A 17,649-nucleotide genomic window follows, 5' to 3' on the forward strand; every position below is an offset into this window, starting at 1 on the left:
ATACCTACCAAAACAGTAAGCTAATACGGTAATAATGTTGGCGAATATACCTACTTACCACACATGGAATTTTTTCAAATACGAATAGCCAAGTGTAGCAGGAGCATAACATACTCGAAAAAAAAATAGTCTGTGAACAACATAGCGTGTTAACGTGTTTATTTTCTCTGTGAAAAAAATGGCGTTTCGTTTTTCGTTTTCGTTGTGCTTCGCGAATGACGAGATGTTGTGTTGTTGTAATTCGTTAACTTTTAGTTTTGAGTTATCTAAGCGATTTCAATAAAGTGTTTTAGTTTTAAAAGCTCTCAAAATGTGGCACGAGGCTAGAAAGCAGGAGCGAATGATTCGCGGTTTGATTGTAGACTATCGTCGCCGCGCTGAACGCCGCAAGAATTTCTATGAGAAAATCGTGAGTACTGGCTAGAATTATGGACCTACGTATTTTTTGAAATTTAAACCGTATTTACTATTACCTATGTTATGTTCTTAGAAAGTCTTTCTTCGTATGTTCCGCTATAATTTAATGCGCAACAAAAGCTTTTAGTTCATAGCATGCCATCATTCTTCTAAATTAGTCTAAATACTGAATAACATGTCATATTTGGCTTTCAAATTGGTATGAAACTAATGTTTATGTACCTATAAATATTATAATTTCAGAAAGCAGACCCCACCCAGTTTCTGCAGATCCATGGGCGACCATGCAAGATCCACCTGGACCCAGCCGTGGCAGCCGCCGGGGAAGGCCCGGCTATCATGTGAGTTTAGTATGATTATTGTTGCAAATTTACATGCATAGGTAAATCAATTTTTGTTAAGAAGACACTATAAACATGTTATTTAGTATGATTATTGTTGCAAATTTACATGTGTATGTAAATCAATTTTTGTTGATAACACACTATAAACATGTTGTTGCTTTTGTAAGTTGAAAGTTCCTTTGCAATGAAAGATGAGCACCAGGAACTTCAGATGATACCTAATAAAACATGATATTTCTCTTAATTTATTTATCAATCATGGCATAGATCTCAATGAATCTTTTATCTTTATTTCTTTCTTTATATTATATAATTTATTTACTATTTATTTGCTGATTTTTATGACAGTATGAAAAAAATTTAAAAAGTATGTCTGATTTTTACCAGTACTAACTGTAATATTATTTGCAGGATGCCATGGCAAGGTGATTCCAACAATCTCATTGACCGCTTTGATGTGAGAGCACATTTGGACATCATCCCTGAAGTCAAAAACCCAGAAATACCACCTGAAGATTTAGACCAAGAAGAAAGGCATTGCAACTATGAAAGATACAGGATAATAGCACAGAATGGATTTCTTGGAATCAGTAAGGATAATTTGATGCTTCATATTCTATTTATTTTATGTTTTTCTTTCAGTGTAACTTGAATGAATAACAAAAATGTTTGATTTTTTTTCAGGTGAAGACAAATTCCTTCAGCAGCTAGCCATAGAGGAGCAGTTTGGTGTGACCATAGAAGAAAAAGAGGCTCAGAAGGAAAAGCTGAATGAGAAGAAAGGAGTTGGGGTGGCCATAGGCTACAATTACAATGACCCGGGTGCTCAACCATCGTGTTCAATCGGTAGATTCAGCTTTGTCTTTATTAAATGAAGCACCCTGACTATTATATTGGGCCTGGGATGTGGTGATACGACTGTAGTTCAACTTGAGTGGGGTATCTGGACATGTTCATGGCTTTCTTATATTAAATTACAGGCTCAGAGACTAAAGCAAAAGAGAAAGTGGAGGAAAAAGACTCAGACGATGACTCCGACTTGGATGTCATTGATGTGGACCTGAGTATTGATGTCAACAAAATGGAGCCACAACAGGTGAGAATGAATGCAGATTAATTCAATTTCAATGATATTAAATACATTGAATTTATTAGATTATGGGAGGTACATTTATTCCGTATAATAATGAAAATAATCTAACATTTTCGTTCCTTGTTCATTTATAATTATTAGGTTGCAATTACATTTTATTTTCATAATGTTACAAAAAAAGGTGCATTCTTATCAAAGTGCGACCACACGCGCGTCTTAATAAATCACTATTTCTAGACACCTTTACATTAAAACGCTACAAACCCACTAAACCCCACTCCTCCTGAGTCCAGGCGCACGAGCTGAACGCCGTGGGCCCGCAGTACGGCATGGCTGGCTGCGACCTGTTCTCCTTCCTGACTGGGGATGCAGATGATGCGGAACATCAGAAGCAACTGCTGATTGAGGAGAAGGAGAAGGCCATGTTCTCGGGCAGGAAGAGTAGGAGGGAGAGACGGGCTCATAGGTGAGTGGTTATTTATTTATGTATTTATACTTTAAAATCACACTTTACAACAGTAATAATGTACAATGATGTGTAGTTAATGCTAAAACATTTTCTGCCAGTCAACCTGCAGGAGGTTCAGATAGTAATGATGTGCAAACAGAAAGAACATTTAAAATATGACTGAAACACAAAGAAAAGACCTACTAAATAATTTTGCACTCTTATTTGTTAGACCTAGGTTTTTGTTACACACTTTCAATGTAGTTACTTATTTTGGTAGGTACACAAAAAATATAGTCTAGCTAGCCTCTCAGGATGGTCACAAAGGTAGTTTTTGAGACTGAAATACTTTTATGCAAACAGGACACTCCGTTAACAGAATGCTGTAGTCTCCCACTATTGCTATACCTAACCTAACTTTGTAGTTTGAATGGGATTTAAAGTTTAACCCGTCAATTCCAGAGACAAGAAGCTAGCAACACGCGTGCTGAGCCCGCCCAGCTACGCCGCGCCCTCCTCCGCGCCGCGCGCCGCGTCTCATTCCCCCTCGCGATCACCCTCGCCCGACCGCCCCGACAAGATACAGTTCATCACCGAGTTCGGAGGCGACGAGGAGACTAGTGAGTTTGTGCTTCGGACCAGACTTTTTATACTATTGTGCTATAGGTTTTAATTTCGACTTAGCGCTCGACCGCCCCGACAAGATACAGTTCATTACCGAGTTCGGAGGCGACGAGGAGACTAGTGAGTTTGTGCTTCGGACCAGATGTTTTATACTATTGTACTATTAACAAGCGCTCTCACCCGACCGCCCCGACAAGACACAGTTTATAACGGAGTTCGGAGGCGACGAGGAGACTAGTGAGTTTGTACTTCGGGCCAGACTTTTTATATTATACTAGCTGTTCCCGCGAACTTCGCTTCGCCCTAAAAAGTTTTCCCGTGGGAATTCCGGGATAAAAAGTAGCCTATGTTCTTTCTCAGGGTCTAGACCGTATGTATACCAAATTTCATTCAAATCCGTTCAGTAGTTTTGGCGTGAAAGAGTAACAGACAGACAGACAGACACAGTTACTTTCGCATTTATAATATTAGTTAGGAAGGATTATATTGTGCTATAGCCTATTAACATTGACTTATCGCTCGCCTTCGCCCGACCGCCCCGACAAGATACAGTTCATAACGGAGTTCGGAGGCGACGAGACTAGTGAGTTTGTGCTTTGGACCAGATTTTTTTAATATGTTGGTATAGCTTTAGATAGGAAGCGGTTGTTATAATGTTTGACTTCATAATATGTTCTTATGTACCTATGTCAGTAATTTTTTAAGTGATTTTAAGGGCCAACGAAAGAGGCATGAATATTACATAGCTACGGATAGCATTATGGAGGCTGTGTCTAGCAGTGAACTATTTAATTATTGGATAATATTTATGAAGCCACCCTTAGTTACAAAATCTGTTTTTGTTCACAGCACCATCAAAACCGTTATATTCCGAGAAGCTAAAACAGAATCTAAAGAAAACAGCACTCTACTCTGAAGTGGCTCGGAAACCTAAAGCAAGGTAATTTAAAAATAACACTACCTACGAAACACTTTATAGTATTTAAATAATAATAATAATAATAATAATATGTGGGGACATCTCACACACGGCCATCCGACCCCAAGCTAGGCAGAACCTGTGTTATGGGTGTCGGACAGCTGATATATCTACACAAATACATAGATAGATAGATACTAAATATAAATATCAACACCCAAGACCCGAGAACAAATATCTGTGTTTAAACAAATATCTGCCCCAGCCGGGAATCGAACCCGGGACCTTCGGCTCAGTAGTCAGGGTCACTAACCACTGCGCCATTCGGTCGTCAAATGTATATTTACCCCTTATTCATAAAAAAGTTATTGAACGTTTTTGCTATTGAACTATTTTGTCACTCCCTGACAAAGAACAATAACTTCTATGCCATATTAGTATTGGTATTTATTTTAAGGTACTTACTAGTCTGGGTAGATTTTCCTCCAGGAGTGCAAAAAAAATATTTTTTTTTATTAATAATATATATATATATATATATATATATAAAAGATAAAATATATATATATATATAATAAGCTTCCACATTGAGTAGTGAGTAGTTAAAAGATGAAGATAAAAAACGACCAAACTCTCACAATATATTGATCTCTCAAAAAGGCACGGACATAAAGTATGTGGAGTGATAATAAAATCTTAAAAAAAAAAGGTACTTACTATTTTTTCTGCTTACAGGTCCAGATCATCCTCAGCCGAGCACTACCGTCCTAAAATGGGTCCTCACCGGCCGAGATCGCGCACGGTCTCAAACTCATCACACTCGCGTTCTCGATCTCGCTCGCGTCGACGATCTCGCTCGTTCTCGCGATCTCGCTCCAAGTCCAGCTCGAGATCGAGATCCAAGTCGAGATCGTCGAGCCCCCGGCGGGGTAGTAATAAAGGACGACGCGACAGCACTGAAAAGTTTGTGTTTATTGTTATAGCTTGTGAAATTTTATTTATTTCTGTGTAATGTTTGCCGGACCGATTATTTCACGATGGGAAAGTATTAGGGAGGTAAAAAAGTACTGATAAGATTTAATGTACAAAATAATTTGTCACCCTGCGCCGACTCTTCGGGTTTTTAACTTCACTATAAAGTTATCTGATTATGGTATTTACGTAGCATCCTGTCGCCCAAAGTATTACTAGTTTTACTGAGGCTGCTGATAGCTTTATCGAGGATTTAGGGAATTAATATACAGCTATAAATCTAAAGGCGTTTTATTGTTCATAAGCAAAATTTGACAAGTATGTATGTGACATAATTATTTTCTTCTTAAACTGTGCCTCAAAATAAGGCACGTCGTTAATAACTAGAATAAATGCTAATGTATTCAATTGTGTTTTCAGTAATTCTAGTGGCAAGCGGTATGACTCAAGATCAACACAAGAGAGGTAAGCTGGTATATTTATTATTGCTATGACCTCGATATCATCATTGATATTGGAAACCAATATACAGATTGGTAAGTAAAATACACACTAAATTGTCCACTCACCATTCCGATTTTCTAAGGATAAGAAATACTTTTAGCGATATTGTTCGATATTGAGCGTTGAACTTCAAGATCTCATTCGCAATAAAAAATCGCCAACTTCTGTATAAACTCTCGTGCGAATGAGACATAAAGATTTTATTATTGTGTTACGTAAAACATAATTAAAACGTGTATATCTCCGTAAATTACAGCTCAGACAAAGTGCACAGTAAACCGGCCGTCCCGCGCTACTACGGACGCAAGAAGGAGGACCACGCCTCGTCCAGTGACCTCTCCATAGACTCAGACTCCAGCGATGGCGGCGATGAATCCAAAAATAAGTGAGTTACGCTCGAAATTTAGTGCTTTTCCGAGGCTCAATTTCATTGGTTGATTGCGTGAGAGTTTGATTTAAAGATAGGATAAAAGATAAAAATTCTTTCATTGGTTGATAGAGTGGGCCTCGTGGCTTGGGGCAATTTCATTGGTCGGTAGACGCGATAGAGTGAGCGGGTTCATTAGGTGGTGGTGGATTTTTCTAAAGGCTACGATCTTGCAATTTCCTAACAATTCTGTAGAACGTATGATAAAATCTGCAAGACAGGAAAATGAAAGTGAGTGAGTCTCCACACTTATGACTGAAAGGGTATCATTCGCCCTTGAAATTGAGCCTTACATACTATAGTCCTGTACTTAAAGCTTAAAAAATCAATACTAATTTATGTATTATTTGTATTTCAGCTCAGCGGGTGGGAATAAATCAAACTCGCATTCAAATCAGTTACGTTTAACTGGATCCAGCTCCAAAGTCAGTAAGAATCATTTGTTTTTACCATATGTCCGCTTATTTTTACTAGAATTTACTACTCCATTTCATCCTATTTTAATAGCTACACAACTTCCGCAATAGTTTTATAGAATGGCAAAGATCTAAACACTCAGCATGTGATGAAATTAGATTCGTAAGACTTTATTTTATAGATATCCCTTACAGTTGTTTTATTCCTTGACAATAAATACAACAGGTTTTGTATTTGAGATATTTCGATATTTCGCGCCAGCAAACAAGGAAAAAATGTTACACCTAGAATCTTTTCGATTCAGATAGATTGTAGGTACCTAACGGACTGCGCACTGCCTGAACAAATTTAATATGAACAGAACAATTTTTCACCATTTGCTTCATGGGACACATTGTTTAACATTGTTTACTTTCAGATATGTTCATAATAGAACATGATATGAGGACAAAAACAAAACACAACCGTGTTCTAGCGATTCATAGCTCATACAGGGCATATTCAATCACAAAAGATCGAATGTCTTCGCATTCCATTTCTATTTTATATTATTTCTGTGCGTATAACGCGCTTTGTATCGGACTAACATCACCTGTTATGTCTTTTTTCAGTTACTTTTATCTTCGTCGAGCCAAGTCCAATATCTGCCAACAAGCAAATACATTTTATTACAAAGAGACAATTACTACTGATAATTGTCTCTTTTGTAAATATGGCTCTTGTTAAATGATTATTCTCTTGCAGGGCATGTCGAGAGAGGCTATATCACTAAAGGAGAAACTCAAGAAGAAAATGCAGGCACAACTATCAAGGCAACGTGAGTTCTAAACTAATTGAGTGCGTAATGTACTCATTTAGTTTCCTATAAACGGAATAAATGTCATTTTAATAATCATCACGACCGGCACGGGTCTCCTTCCAATGAAGGAAGGGTTTAGGCCTAGTCCACCACGCTGGCGTAGTGCGGGTTGGTGGACATTTTAATAAGTCAATAATATTGAAACGGACGAAACCGATCCATCCTAACTAATATTATAAATGCGAAAGTAACTGTGTCTGTCTGTCTGTCTGTCTGTCTGTCTGTTACTCTTTCACGCCAAAACTACTGAACGGATTTGAATGAAATTTGGTATACATACGGTCTAGACCCTGGGAAAAAACATAGGCTACTTTTTATCCCGGAATTCCCACGGGAAAACTTTTTAAGGCGAAGCGAAGCGCGCGGGAACAGCTAGTAATCTATATTTATATTTTTCTTTGTCCGAAATGACTGCATCAACGCGATTAGGGTCTGCCGCTGACTGTCTAGGGAAGCGCTATAATGAACAAGTTATACATATTTTAAATGCTATGTTAATCGTCCGTGGACATAAGGTGCATCATCAATATCATCATTTATCTATACCTATGTATCTCTGGTTGGTTGTTGGAAACACTGCCAATCTTACACTATGTGCTGCAGCGCTAACATAACATAACGAATATCCTTGTTTCCTTCCAGTTCGCGCAGACAAACGGGCTGAAGCGGAGCGCCTGGAGCGAGAGTCACGGAGACAAGCGAGGCGAGACGAGGAGATGAGAGAACTGGCCATCAAACTGCGCCGCAAGTCTGTATCTAACACTTTGGGGGATATAGTGCTTTCTCTGTCTTACACTGTGGCGGGATATAGTGCTGTCTCTGCCTTTCAATGCGGGGCGATAGTGCCGTCCCTGTCTCACACTTGTGCTGTGTCATACAAGCCAGAAGGGCTAGTACGGGGCGCATTTAAGACGTGACAAACGTTTTGCATTGCGCTCACTCACTTCGCGTAGCCTCAAGAGCGAGAGCGACGGATAACTTTTGTCACGTCTTATTAGCGCCCTGTGCTAAACTGCCAGGAGAGGCGAGGGAGATGCGGGAGCCCTTGACTGGTTAAATAGCTTGAGTTCTTTCTCATGCACCGAAGAGAGATAATTAATTTAACGCGTCCACTTCATAGGTGCATTTTGACTTAGGTCTACCATAAAATTAATGAAACCCTATTGTTACAGGCAACGTGAAATGCGGCACCAACGAAACAAGAACTCTAGTGGTTCCGATAGAAGTCGAAGTGGATCTTCATCAAGGTACAAAACTGTTTTTTCACATTCTACTTAACAAAAGTCTAATTCATTTGTCAATACAGCTTTTTTCAACTCATAGCTCAATGAATCTTAAATCTAATTCTCTGTTAATTATTACAGAGATTCCGAACCACGTGAAAAGAACCGAGACGACAGCAAATCCCGCAGCCCTTCACCAACGGAACAAGTGAAGAAGAAAGTAGCGGTCTGGGCGCCCAACGCCACGAACGTACCCGAGAGACCCAAGTACCCTGAAGGACCCAGAAATACAGACAGCGAAAGACCTACTAGATTTATGGAAACAGAAAGACCCAGGTTTATGGAAGGTGAGAGGCCCAGATATACAGAAGGGGATAGGCCTAGATATCCGCAAGGGGATAAGTCTAGGTATCCCGAAGGTCAAAGGCCAAGGTATCCAGGCAACGACAGACCGAGGTACCAAGGGCCGAGGCACCAAGACAATGAAAGGAGATACGACGGAGGGGAAGGGTCATATCAGCAAGATCACGGTAGGAAAAGGTTTGATAACCCCGAGTACAACAGAGATGACAGACAACAAGGGAACTATAATCAGAAGTTTCGTCCTTACGAGGGTAGAAGAGATTTTGACGGCAATAAAGATAACCCAGGTAACAACAGGTGGCACGGTTCAGGCGAAAGAAGACCTTATAGAGGTGGATATAGAGGTAACAATCGGTTCGGAGGTCCCAGTCATCACGGGGAGAGGCCACCTCCCCATTGGGAGAATCGCGATGATGAGAGGAAAAATAAGGTAAAACTAGTTGATTACTGAGTACCAGACAGATGTAATGTATTTTTTTGGTAACACTTTTTATACGGATTGTTTTTTAAATAGGCTGCTGTTGTATAATGAACTGTTTAAGGTGCAGTTTCTTTGTAAGCAATAAGCACAACTTGTGAAAGTTATCTGTTCTATACATATACACGTATTATGTTGTCATTGTTTACCGCAAAACTTGTTGTCGCGTATACGAATTGCCACTTACGATATCAATTACTGTTGTGCCTGTTTTCCAGTTTCAATTTTATTCTTAAGATTTCCCTAAAGTTATGACAGACTTATTATGAACTTGAAATCCATTTTACGCATATCATGAAGAAAACGCTACTGCTATGCCGTTTAGTATGCGTTGTAGTTGGGTAATTTTGACGTAAATACCGAACGGGGATAGGTCTGCTAATCTGCTATTGTTATATTCCCTGTATAAGGCGAACGCCTTTAGTAGATATAGATATTGTTCCTGTTTATACGTCTTATAAACTTATTACTAGCACCTTATTTCTACTAAATGTTCTACGATAGTAACAAAACTGTACGTATCAAAAGGGAAAACTTGTATTATAGAATATATAATTAAAGTACCTCCACATTTCCTGTTCCAATTTTATAAATTATTATATAAAACGTATTTGTACATAGTGTTTAAATAAATGATATAAAATTTAACAATAACTTGGTTTTCTTATACCTATCTATTTAGTATATTTACCATCAAGTAGTATGATTTTTCAAAAACCAACAGAGACGGTTCTAGTATTATTGTAACATGCGTAACTTATTTTTTATGAATATAATTCTATTATTTACACTTACAAAGTAAGAAGCAATTAGGTAGATATTTACAATAACTTATTCCGCAAACCAAGACAAACAAAATATAAACCTATCAATCAGTCATGTTCTCTTGAATTTTTTTGCCATTATCTTCAAATTCTTGTACCAAATCAACCGCCAATCACTTTTGACCCCATACAACAACAAAAGCCAATCAACGGTCCCGAAGTCAATCCAAGCAGCCTCCTGATTGGTCAGTTCAATCGCTGAGCGTGTCAACGTCAATGTCTTCGTTGTCGTCATTGGTGGACGAGTCTGGGTCTCTGGGCAGCGCCGTCCCCGCCACCCCCGCGCGCCCCTCCTTCGTGTGACGCCACTTCATGCGACGATTCTGGAACCACACTTTTACCTGTGGATGAGAAAGTAGGTTTTGATTTATTGATATTGAATACCCACAGTATATGTAGACGCTGAGAATAGTATTGTCATCCCAAGGGCCCTTTTAGGCCCATAGCAGACTGCGTTTTTTATGCGCGCCGACGACGCGCGTATTAGGAACGCGCGTTTTCGGCGCCGTAGACGCTGATTTTTGCGTTTGCTTTGATGATACAAACGCGCGCATGAAGCGCGTATACGCGCGTTTGAAACGATACAAAGGAGCGGAGTAGGGTAGAGGGCAGAGGCTACGAGCGAGTGTGCTTAGAGTTACAAGGTTGCGTTCAAACCTCGTATGAAGCGCGTATACGCGCGTCATCTGCGCGTCGTCGGCGCGCATAAAAAACGCCGTCTGCTATGGGCCTTATGATAACTAAGCCGAGGGCGATGTTTAATAAATAGGTACTTGCGGGTACTTGCTTGCATCAATTGCGGGCATATTAAATGACTCACACAGCTAAGCCTATACCTACCTAACTGCTAGGGTTGCAAACCCAGTGTTTGTCACCGACGCACTAATTAACGTAAAACCTGTAGGTAAAGAGTATAGAGAGTTAAATAATTTACCTTTGCATGCAATACCAGTGGCTATTAGTGCAACCTACCAAACAGGCGAGCCTGTAGTGTAGTAATTACCTACCTGAGCATCAGTCAACCCCAGCGTAGCAGCCAGCTGCCGTCTATCCGGCTTGGTAATGTACTTCTGTATCTGGAAGCGTCGCTCGAGCCCCTTCCTCTGCAGGTTGCTGAAGACAGCCCGCGACCACGAGCGCTTGCGCTTGCCGGTCGACGTGACGTCGCAGCGGGGGGCTGATGAGGGTGTGGAGACTGGCAGCCGGTAGACTGGAAAGGGTTTTGTTGGTTTAGTGGGTGGATGAGCGCGTAGATGTAGGTAGGTTAAATTAACTTATAGTCACAGAATAATAACTAGTACAAGTACCTAATATAATGTCAATTTTAGGGTTCCGTAGTCTACTAAGAACTCTTATAGTTTCGTCATGTCTAATGTTTATCTGGCGGTCTGTCCGTCCGTCTGTTCTGGCTCGTTCTCCGCCGTTTCTGCACCGATTTCCACGAAAATTGGTGGAGAGATGTACACCGATAATACAAAAAATCTTTTTTAAAATTATCGAAAAAAATAATATTTTGTAACTATCTGAGATAAAAGAATGGACTTTGGTCTATTTTTTTTACCTATTTCTTAGCCGCAAAGCGTTTCTAAATAGTGAGGTGTCCTTAACGGATGAAAACCCACAAAAAGCAAGGCTAAGGCTCTGGGAGGAAAAGCAGCCCCAGGATCCTTTCCTACCTCTTGAGGAAAAACTTGCTCCCGGTAACAGCTGTCCCTGGCACATCTGGAAGACTCTTAATCGGTTGCGAGCAGAGCTAGGCTGCGGCAAGGACAATCTCTGTAAGTGGGGCTATACCGTTGGTACCAACCTATGCGACTGTGGTACCGCCCCCCAGACTATGGAGCATTTACTCTCCTGTCCCCTGTGCCCTTCCACCTGCACACGGGAAGACTTACTCCAGGCCAACCAGAATGCTATCAAAGTTGCTTCTTTTTGGTCTGGACAAATATAAAAAATCGCATTTCACTGACACGAAAGAAGAAGAAGAAGAAGACCTATTTCTTATTACTTATACTTATTAAGAACTCGTTCTGGGGTGGCAATCACTGTATGTAAACAAACGTAACGTGGCGTGGGATGCCCGCTGCACCTTCTACGATGGTCTGTTACTGTAAGTAGCCTGAGTGATCATAGTGATAACATCAGGTAGGCAAGGGACAGATTAACACACTCAAAGTAGATTACCTGAATGAGCAACTTGCATCATTAGCCAATCATCATCCACTGCTGGCAAGAAGGGGAGCCGATAACATGGCAAGCATCGCTTTTGAGTGGAAACCGCTAGGAGGCCATCGGAGACGGGGTCGCCCTGTGCACACATGGCGGCGCACAGGCTCGTGAAGGCCCTCTGTACCTACCACTAGGGTACCTTAGGACGAGAACAATAACAACATCCACTGCTGGCATAGGCCTCTCACAAGGAGCGCAACAACACTCGGTCCTCGTCCTCGAGCAACTTTAACTAATTAGAGTTAAAGTCCCAGGACGCAAAAAAGGGGTGTTAAGGTAAAAATAGAGTAGACAGTTGCCGCTTTTTTGAAAAATCGCCGTAAAATTTTACCTTACTACAAGTTAATTGAATGTAGAGTTTTATACTCCTTCCTTACCTTATTATTATTACCTACTGTTTACAAAGTAGGTGCGAATTATTTTGTAGAAGATACCTACAGACTTACTGAAGTTTCTGTAGACCGTTATTTTTTGAGTAGGCATTACATGCCCTACCTGAAAAATCTGTTAGCGGATAGAAGCCCTTCTGTTAAATTTCGTTTTTAATTGTGTGTAGCGTTTCCTAATCCTAACTAATATTATAAATGCGAAAGTAACTGTGTCTGTCTGTCTTTCTGTCTGTCTGTCTGTTACTCTTTCACGCCAAAACTACTGAACGGATTTGAATGAAATTTGGTATACATGTAGTCTAAACCCTGAGAAAGAACATAGGCTACTTTTTATCCCGGAATTCCCACGGGAAAAGTTTTTAAGGCGAAGCGAAGCTCGCGGAAACAGCTAGTCAATAATAACATTTGTAAAATGTGTCCTAGAGTAGAGACTAATTATTAACTGCCTAACTCTTTGGTACCTACCTCTAAATTTCAGGTAACGTATTATTGTTTACTTATGGTTATGTATATAACTAAATAACTACAATTTAAGCACAATGTGAGCACTCTAGGTCTAGAGTTGTGGAGATATAAGAGGTTAATAATAATTCGCGTTAGTTTCTCCCCAGCGACCAGCATCGCTGCATTGAAAAAAAAACCGTAATTTTCTTTACATTTTCGCGCATTCACCTTTCAAGTCCACTCCACTCAAGGCTACCACATCGCAAATGCGCATGTAAGTACTTATCTATCAACGATTTTATAATTTAGTAAAGTCCCCTATGAGTAGCTTGTTCTGAAATTTGCAACCCTGAAAACCTTGTGCTACCTCACATATTTTTTATAGGTAAAGTCACACAGTATGCTATAAGTGATGTTTGCATAGAAAGCACATAAAAGTTAGCTTTACTCATTAATTGGATGTGTTACTTAGTTACCTACGTACGTTTCACCCCTGAAAAATAATAAGAGTAAATATTGAAACAAAAACACAGTGTTTCTCCCCTGAAAAAGCACATAATTTAACCGAATGTTCTGCTGAAACCGAACTCCCTTAAATCACATTCGCCCCATCACTTATAAACACTTATAAATAATTATGTTGTTTGGGTACTTTAGCTTGAATATACTCACGAGTTCACGAGCAAAGGAACAGTTCCACTTTCAAAATGCTGACACCAAATGGCGCCATTTTTTTATACATTTAATAGGAAGGTTGAAAAATTAAAAAAAAAAACACGCACTCACGCCTTGTACTAATGTACTCCCTTGCGCAGGGCCGGATTTAGGGGAGAGCAACAAACAAATGTAAATTCTTTCGAAATTTGTACGGACAAACGTGAGTATTTTATCTTTATCTAGTTTATCTTGCCGTTTTTCTCAACATTTAAATATACGAAATAGTTAATATAGTAAACGGTAACGGAGAGCTTATGATTTATTGTGTATCATCAGTTTGTTTGGTTCTGCGTAAGTTAATTGTTGAATCATTTATGATCAAATGCCAATATTTGAAAGATAAATTAACGCTTGCTCATCTAATTTTGGAATACTTTTTCTCAATCCGCTCCTGTTTTTGTCTCTTATTTTTGAGGGCGTGCAACTGGTGGTGTCGATACATAGCTAACAGCTTATCTATTTTTTCCATTTTCCTTTTACCTCTTAACTCTTTTTTGTGTTTCTGCTAATATTTTTGTTGGCAATGTTGACAATGGAAAAGGCCAATCAACTATTTTACTACCGAATTCTGGAAATCAAAATTTTAGAGCTTCATTCCCAAACATTGAAATTGCATTGAGAGTGTATTTGGTTTCGATGGTTTCAAATTGCATGGGAGAGCGCTCGTTTTCAAAAATGAAAATTATAAAAAATTGGCTACGGACCACGATGGGACAAAATCGTCTCTCAAAGCTCTCTCCTGAGTATTGAAAGTGATCTACTCCGGGAACTGCATTTCAGTGAAATCATCAACGATTTTTTGGGCAAAAAAGATCGGAAGATTCCGTTCCTTACCGCTAAAATGTAATTTCTGATCATTCTCGTTTCCGATTATATTACTTAAAATATGTTTGTTAAATAATAAAATAATCTATACTTACTTGGTTCCACAAAACAATATTTATAGAAAAACTTAACTGATTTTTTTTTAGGATTATTAGGAAAATAATTAGGGACCGGGGGCCTCCACTACTTTGTTGCCCCGGGGCCTCTCGACCTCTAAATCCGGCCCTGCCCTTGCGGGGTAGGCAGAGGTGCATTGCTGCACCCACTTTTCGCCAGAGTGTTATGTTAGTCCCAATGTAATAGGGGGCGGGCCTATTGCCATTTAACGGGCACATCCAAGACCCGAGAACAAATATCTGTGTTTAAACAAATATCTGCCCCAGCCGGGAATCGAACCCGGGACCATCGGCTCAGTAGTCAGGGTCACTAACCACTACGCCATTCGGCCGTCATTGTTGAAAAATTATTTACGATTTTAGTTTGTAATCTTCTGATGCAGCATTAAGGGCGTCTTGCACAACAAAGTTTAATAAAATTAAATAGTTTGTCTCTTGCTCTGACAGTATAATGTCAGAGCGAGAGGTCATAGATTTAATTTTATTTAACTTTGTTGTGCAAGACGCCCTTACTGTAGTAAAATTTTGCAGAAGGCGTAATTAAGTTAGTTATTGTATCGTAATTAAGGAGTAATTGGGAGCTTTTCTCACTGGAACTTTTTCATTGCCCTTGAGTGTATTTCCTATTTCCAGCACTTTTAAAAATGCGTACGGGTTGATTTAGTACTAATGAAAATCCCTATTTTCCCTCTTTTTAGGGTTCCGTACCTCAAAAGGAAAACAGGAACCCATATAGGATCAGTTTTAGAAGCGGGGAAGATATTAAGCTGATATTTCCCATATATAAACAAATTTCACCGACCGAATGGCGTAGTGGTTGGTAACCCTGACTACTGAGCCGATGGTCCCGGGTTCGATTCCCGGCTGGGGCAGATATTTGTTTAAACACAGATGTTTGTTCTCAGGTCTTGGATGTGCCCGTAAAATGGCAATAGGCCCGCCCCCTATTACATTGGGACTAACATAACACTCTGGCGAAAAGTGGGTGCAGCAATGCACCTCTGCCTACCCCGCAAGGGAGTACATTAGTACAAGGCGTGAGTGCGTGTTTTTTTTCATATAAACAAATTTATTTATTTTGCACGGATGTAGTACATATTATTACGAAATTAAAAGGAAAACTACTCAGGTAGTGAGTAGTGGAACTAGTGGATGGAAAGTCTCTGACGAGAAAGATTTCCTTGACTTTTGTAGATAATTTTCAAACAGTTTCTGCTATATCTACTACTTACCTAGGTATAAGCTTTAAATATAAAATTTACATGTTAAAATACCTACACCGGTTCTGAAATATTAGATATTTGGTTCAAAATAAGAAGTTTTAGCTAAGAACAATTCAATAATAAGGTTTTAGCTTAGGTTAAGCATTTAATTATGCAAGTAGTTTATTATAAGAAGAGTATTTATAAATAGGTACATACCTAAGTATATACCTACCATCGCTCTTACGGTGAAGAACATCGTGAAGAAAACTGTACATCTAGGTTCTAGATGTATTGTATACCTAACTAAAGTTCATTGTACTCATTCATAAACGGCGATAGATTCGGCTCGCGACCTATCATAACTGTACAACGAAAAGCGGGTGACTCGCTGGCGAGTTACCTCTGACTACCCCTTTGGGGATTACAGCCGTGAGCATATGTACATATGTATTTAAGTATTTATGTAGGTATGTGATTATTTATAAAACAGTTAGGTACAATAAAATGAATATGATTCATCACAATGTAACATATACTCGTAGTTAGGAAGGTACTTATAGGTACCTACACTACATACATATAATTTAGGTACTAACATAAACAAACTGTGAGTAAGCAGGTAAGTACAATAGTTTTCGCGAGCTTTTTTGGCTCAAACAGTTTTCTTTTTGGAATTCCGTGATAAAAAGTAGCACATGAGTTTTTTATGAACACAGTGATAATCATGAAAATATTAAGATCGGGAGGACCTTTAGCTACTTATGGCTCACCATCCAGGAGCGAGGACTTTTTGTAGATATCTACAACAGCACATTTTATGTATTGGTTACTAGTTATATGCTGTGGTATTGTTGAGGATCGTCCACCAACCCGCACTATAGGCCAGCGTGGTGGATTAGGCCTAAAACCCTTCATTGGAAGGAGACCCGTGCCCCAGCAGTGGGGACGTGGTGGGTTGTGATGATGATTTGAGAGGACTTAGAAATCTGCGCGGCAGACTGTACTTTTACTTCCTACTTACCTACTTAAGTATGTAGTCAGAGTACCTACGCGTATACGGTACATGCTCAGTCTAAATAAATTAAGTTAAACAAAGTTGTTCCTATCGAACCTTCCATCCTCAATCGTGAATGTGATTGCTCCTGGAGCATTCTTTTTACGGCTACAGCGGCGTACCTAAATAAAATAGTTTTCTTAACTCTACCCTACATTTAGAAAAAATCTTAGTAGGTAAGTATATACATCAGCTACCTACCAGAAGCAGCAGTGGCGGTGAGCGCTGGATGCAGATGCGAGTAATGCAGGCTCAGCCAGGGCGGCTCTTCACGGCAGCACTTGTACAGAGACACGCACTGCGCACACGCCGCCTGCCGCGCCGCCGCCGCCTCCTCGCCGTCCTTCGACAATATCCTCTCAACACTAAACGACAGCTTATTCGACACTTCACCACTCACTGACGTCATTTTTATAAACCATCAGGTGACACACTAACGATCGACGCGACGGCAACTGAAAAACTAAACGAAATCTCGCGCGCGAACCAAGCGCAAGCGCAGCTGGTGGGCGTGGCCTGATAAAGCTAGCGCTCTGATTGGATGGTTGCGGGTAGGCGGGACTACACTCGAGATCATCAAGCATTGTAATGTTATAAACAAAACTGCGGTTGTTTACAATAAATAGGCTCTTAATGTGTTTTATATGGGTTTCGCAAGTTGAATTTAATTTTATTACTGTTTTACTGTGAGAAGGCGTATACGCCACTCGTCAAAGTTTATGTAGATAATAAGGATTTTACAGTTTTTTAAAGATAAA

At 39.8% G+C, this 17,649-nt stretch overlaps 2 protein-coding genes across 3 annotated transcripts; one reads left to right on the forward strand and one right to left on the reverse strand.

Annotated features, from left to right (window-relative positions):
- The first annotated feature begins 189 nt into the window (after positions 1–189).
- Positions 190–9,736, forward strand: LOC105397346 (CLK4-associating serine/arginine rich protein). 2 transcript variants are annotated; one of them, XM_048627332.1, is made up of 16 exons: positions 190–409; positions 661–758; positions 1,173–1,351; positions 1,446–1,607; positions 1,742–1,857; positions 2,148–2,320; positions 2,765–2,922; positions 3,776–3,866; positions 4,581–4,808; positions 5,238–5,282; positions 5,578–5,706; positions 6,107–6,173; positions 6,910–6,982; positions 7,667–7,772; positions 8,197–8,271; positions 8,389–9,736. In XM_048627332.1, the coding sequence occupies exons 1-16, from the start codon at positions 311–313 to the stop codon at positions 9,059–9,061; spliced, it is 2,472 nt and encodes an 823-aa protein (XP_048483289.1). In that variant the 5' UTR covers positions 190–310; the 3' UTR covers positions 9,062–9,736. The 2 variants fall into 2 exon arrangements, 1 of the variants encoding a protein (XP_048483289.1); XR_007267308.1 differs by lacking the exon at positions 8,389–9,736 and having other exon boundaries at positions 6,107–6,177.
- A 252-nt stretch (positions 9,737–9,988) lies between these two features.
- On the reverse strand, positions 9,989–17,596 carry LOC105388013 (homeobox protein DBX1-A). Its single transcript, XM_038114222.2, has 3 exons — positions 17,093–17,596; positions 10,920–11,122; positions 9,989–10,253 (listed from the first exon to the last, which is right to left on the reverse strand). Exons 1-3 carry the CDS (start codon positions 17,298–17,300, stop codon positions 10,104–10,106), a joined length of 561 nt encoding a protein of 186 aa, XP_037970150.2. The 5' UTR covers positions 17,301–17,596; the 3' UTR covers positions 9,989–10,103.
- Positions 17,597–17,649: the final 53 nt, after the last annotated feature.

The sequence above is a fragment of the Plutella xylostella genome, chromosome 18, assembly GCF_932276165.1.
Source record: "Plutella xylostella chromosome 18, ilPluXylo3.1, whole genome shotgun sequence".
Lineage (NCBI taxonomy): Eukaryota > Metazoa > Arthropoda > Insecta > Lepidoptera > Plutellidae > Plutella > Plutella xylostella.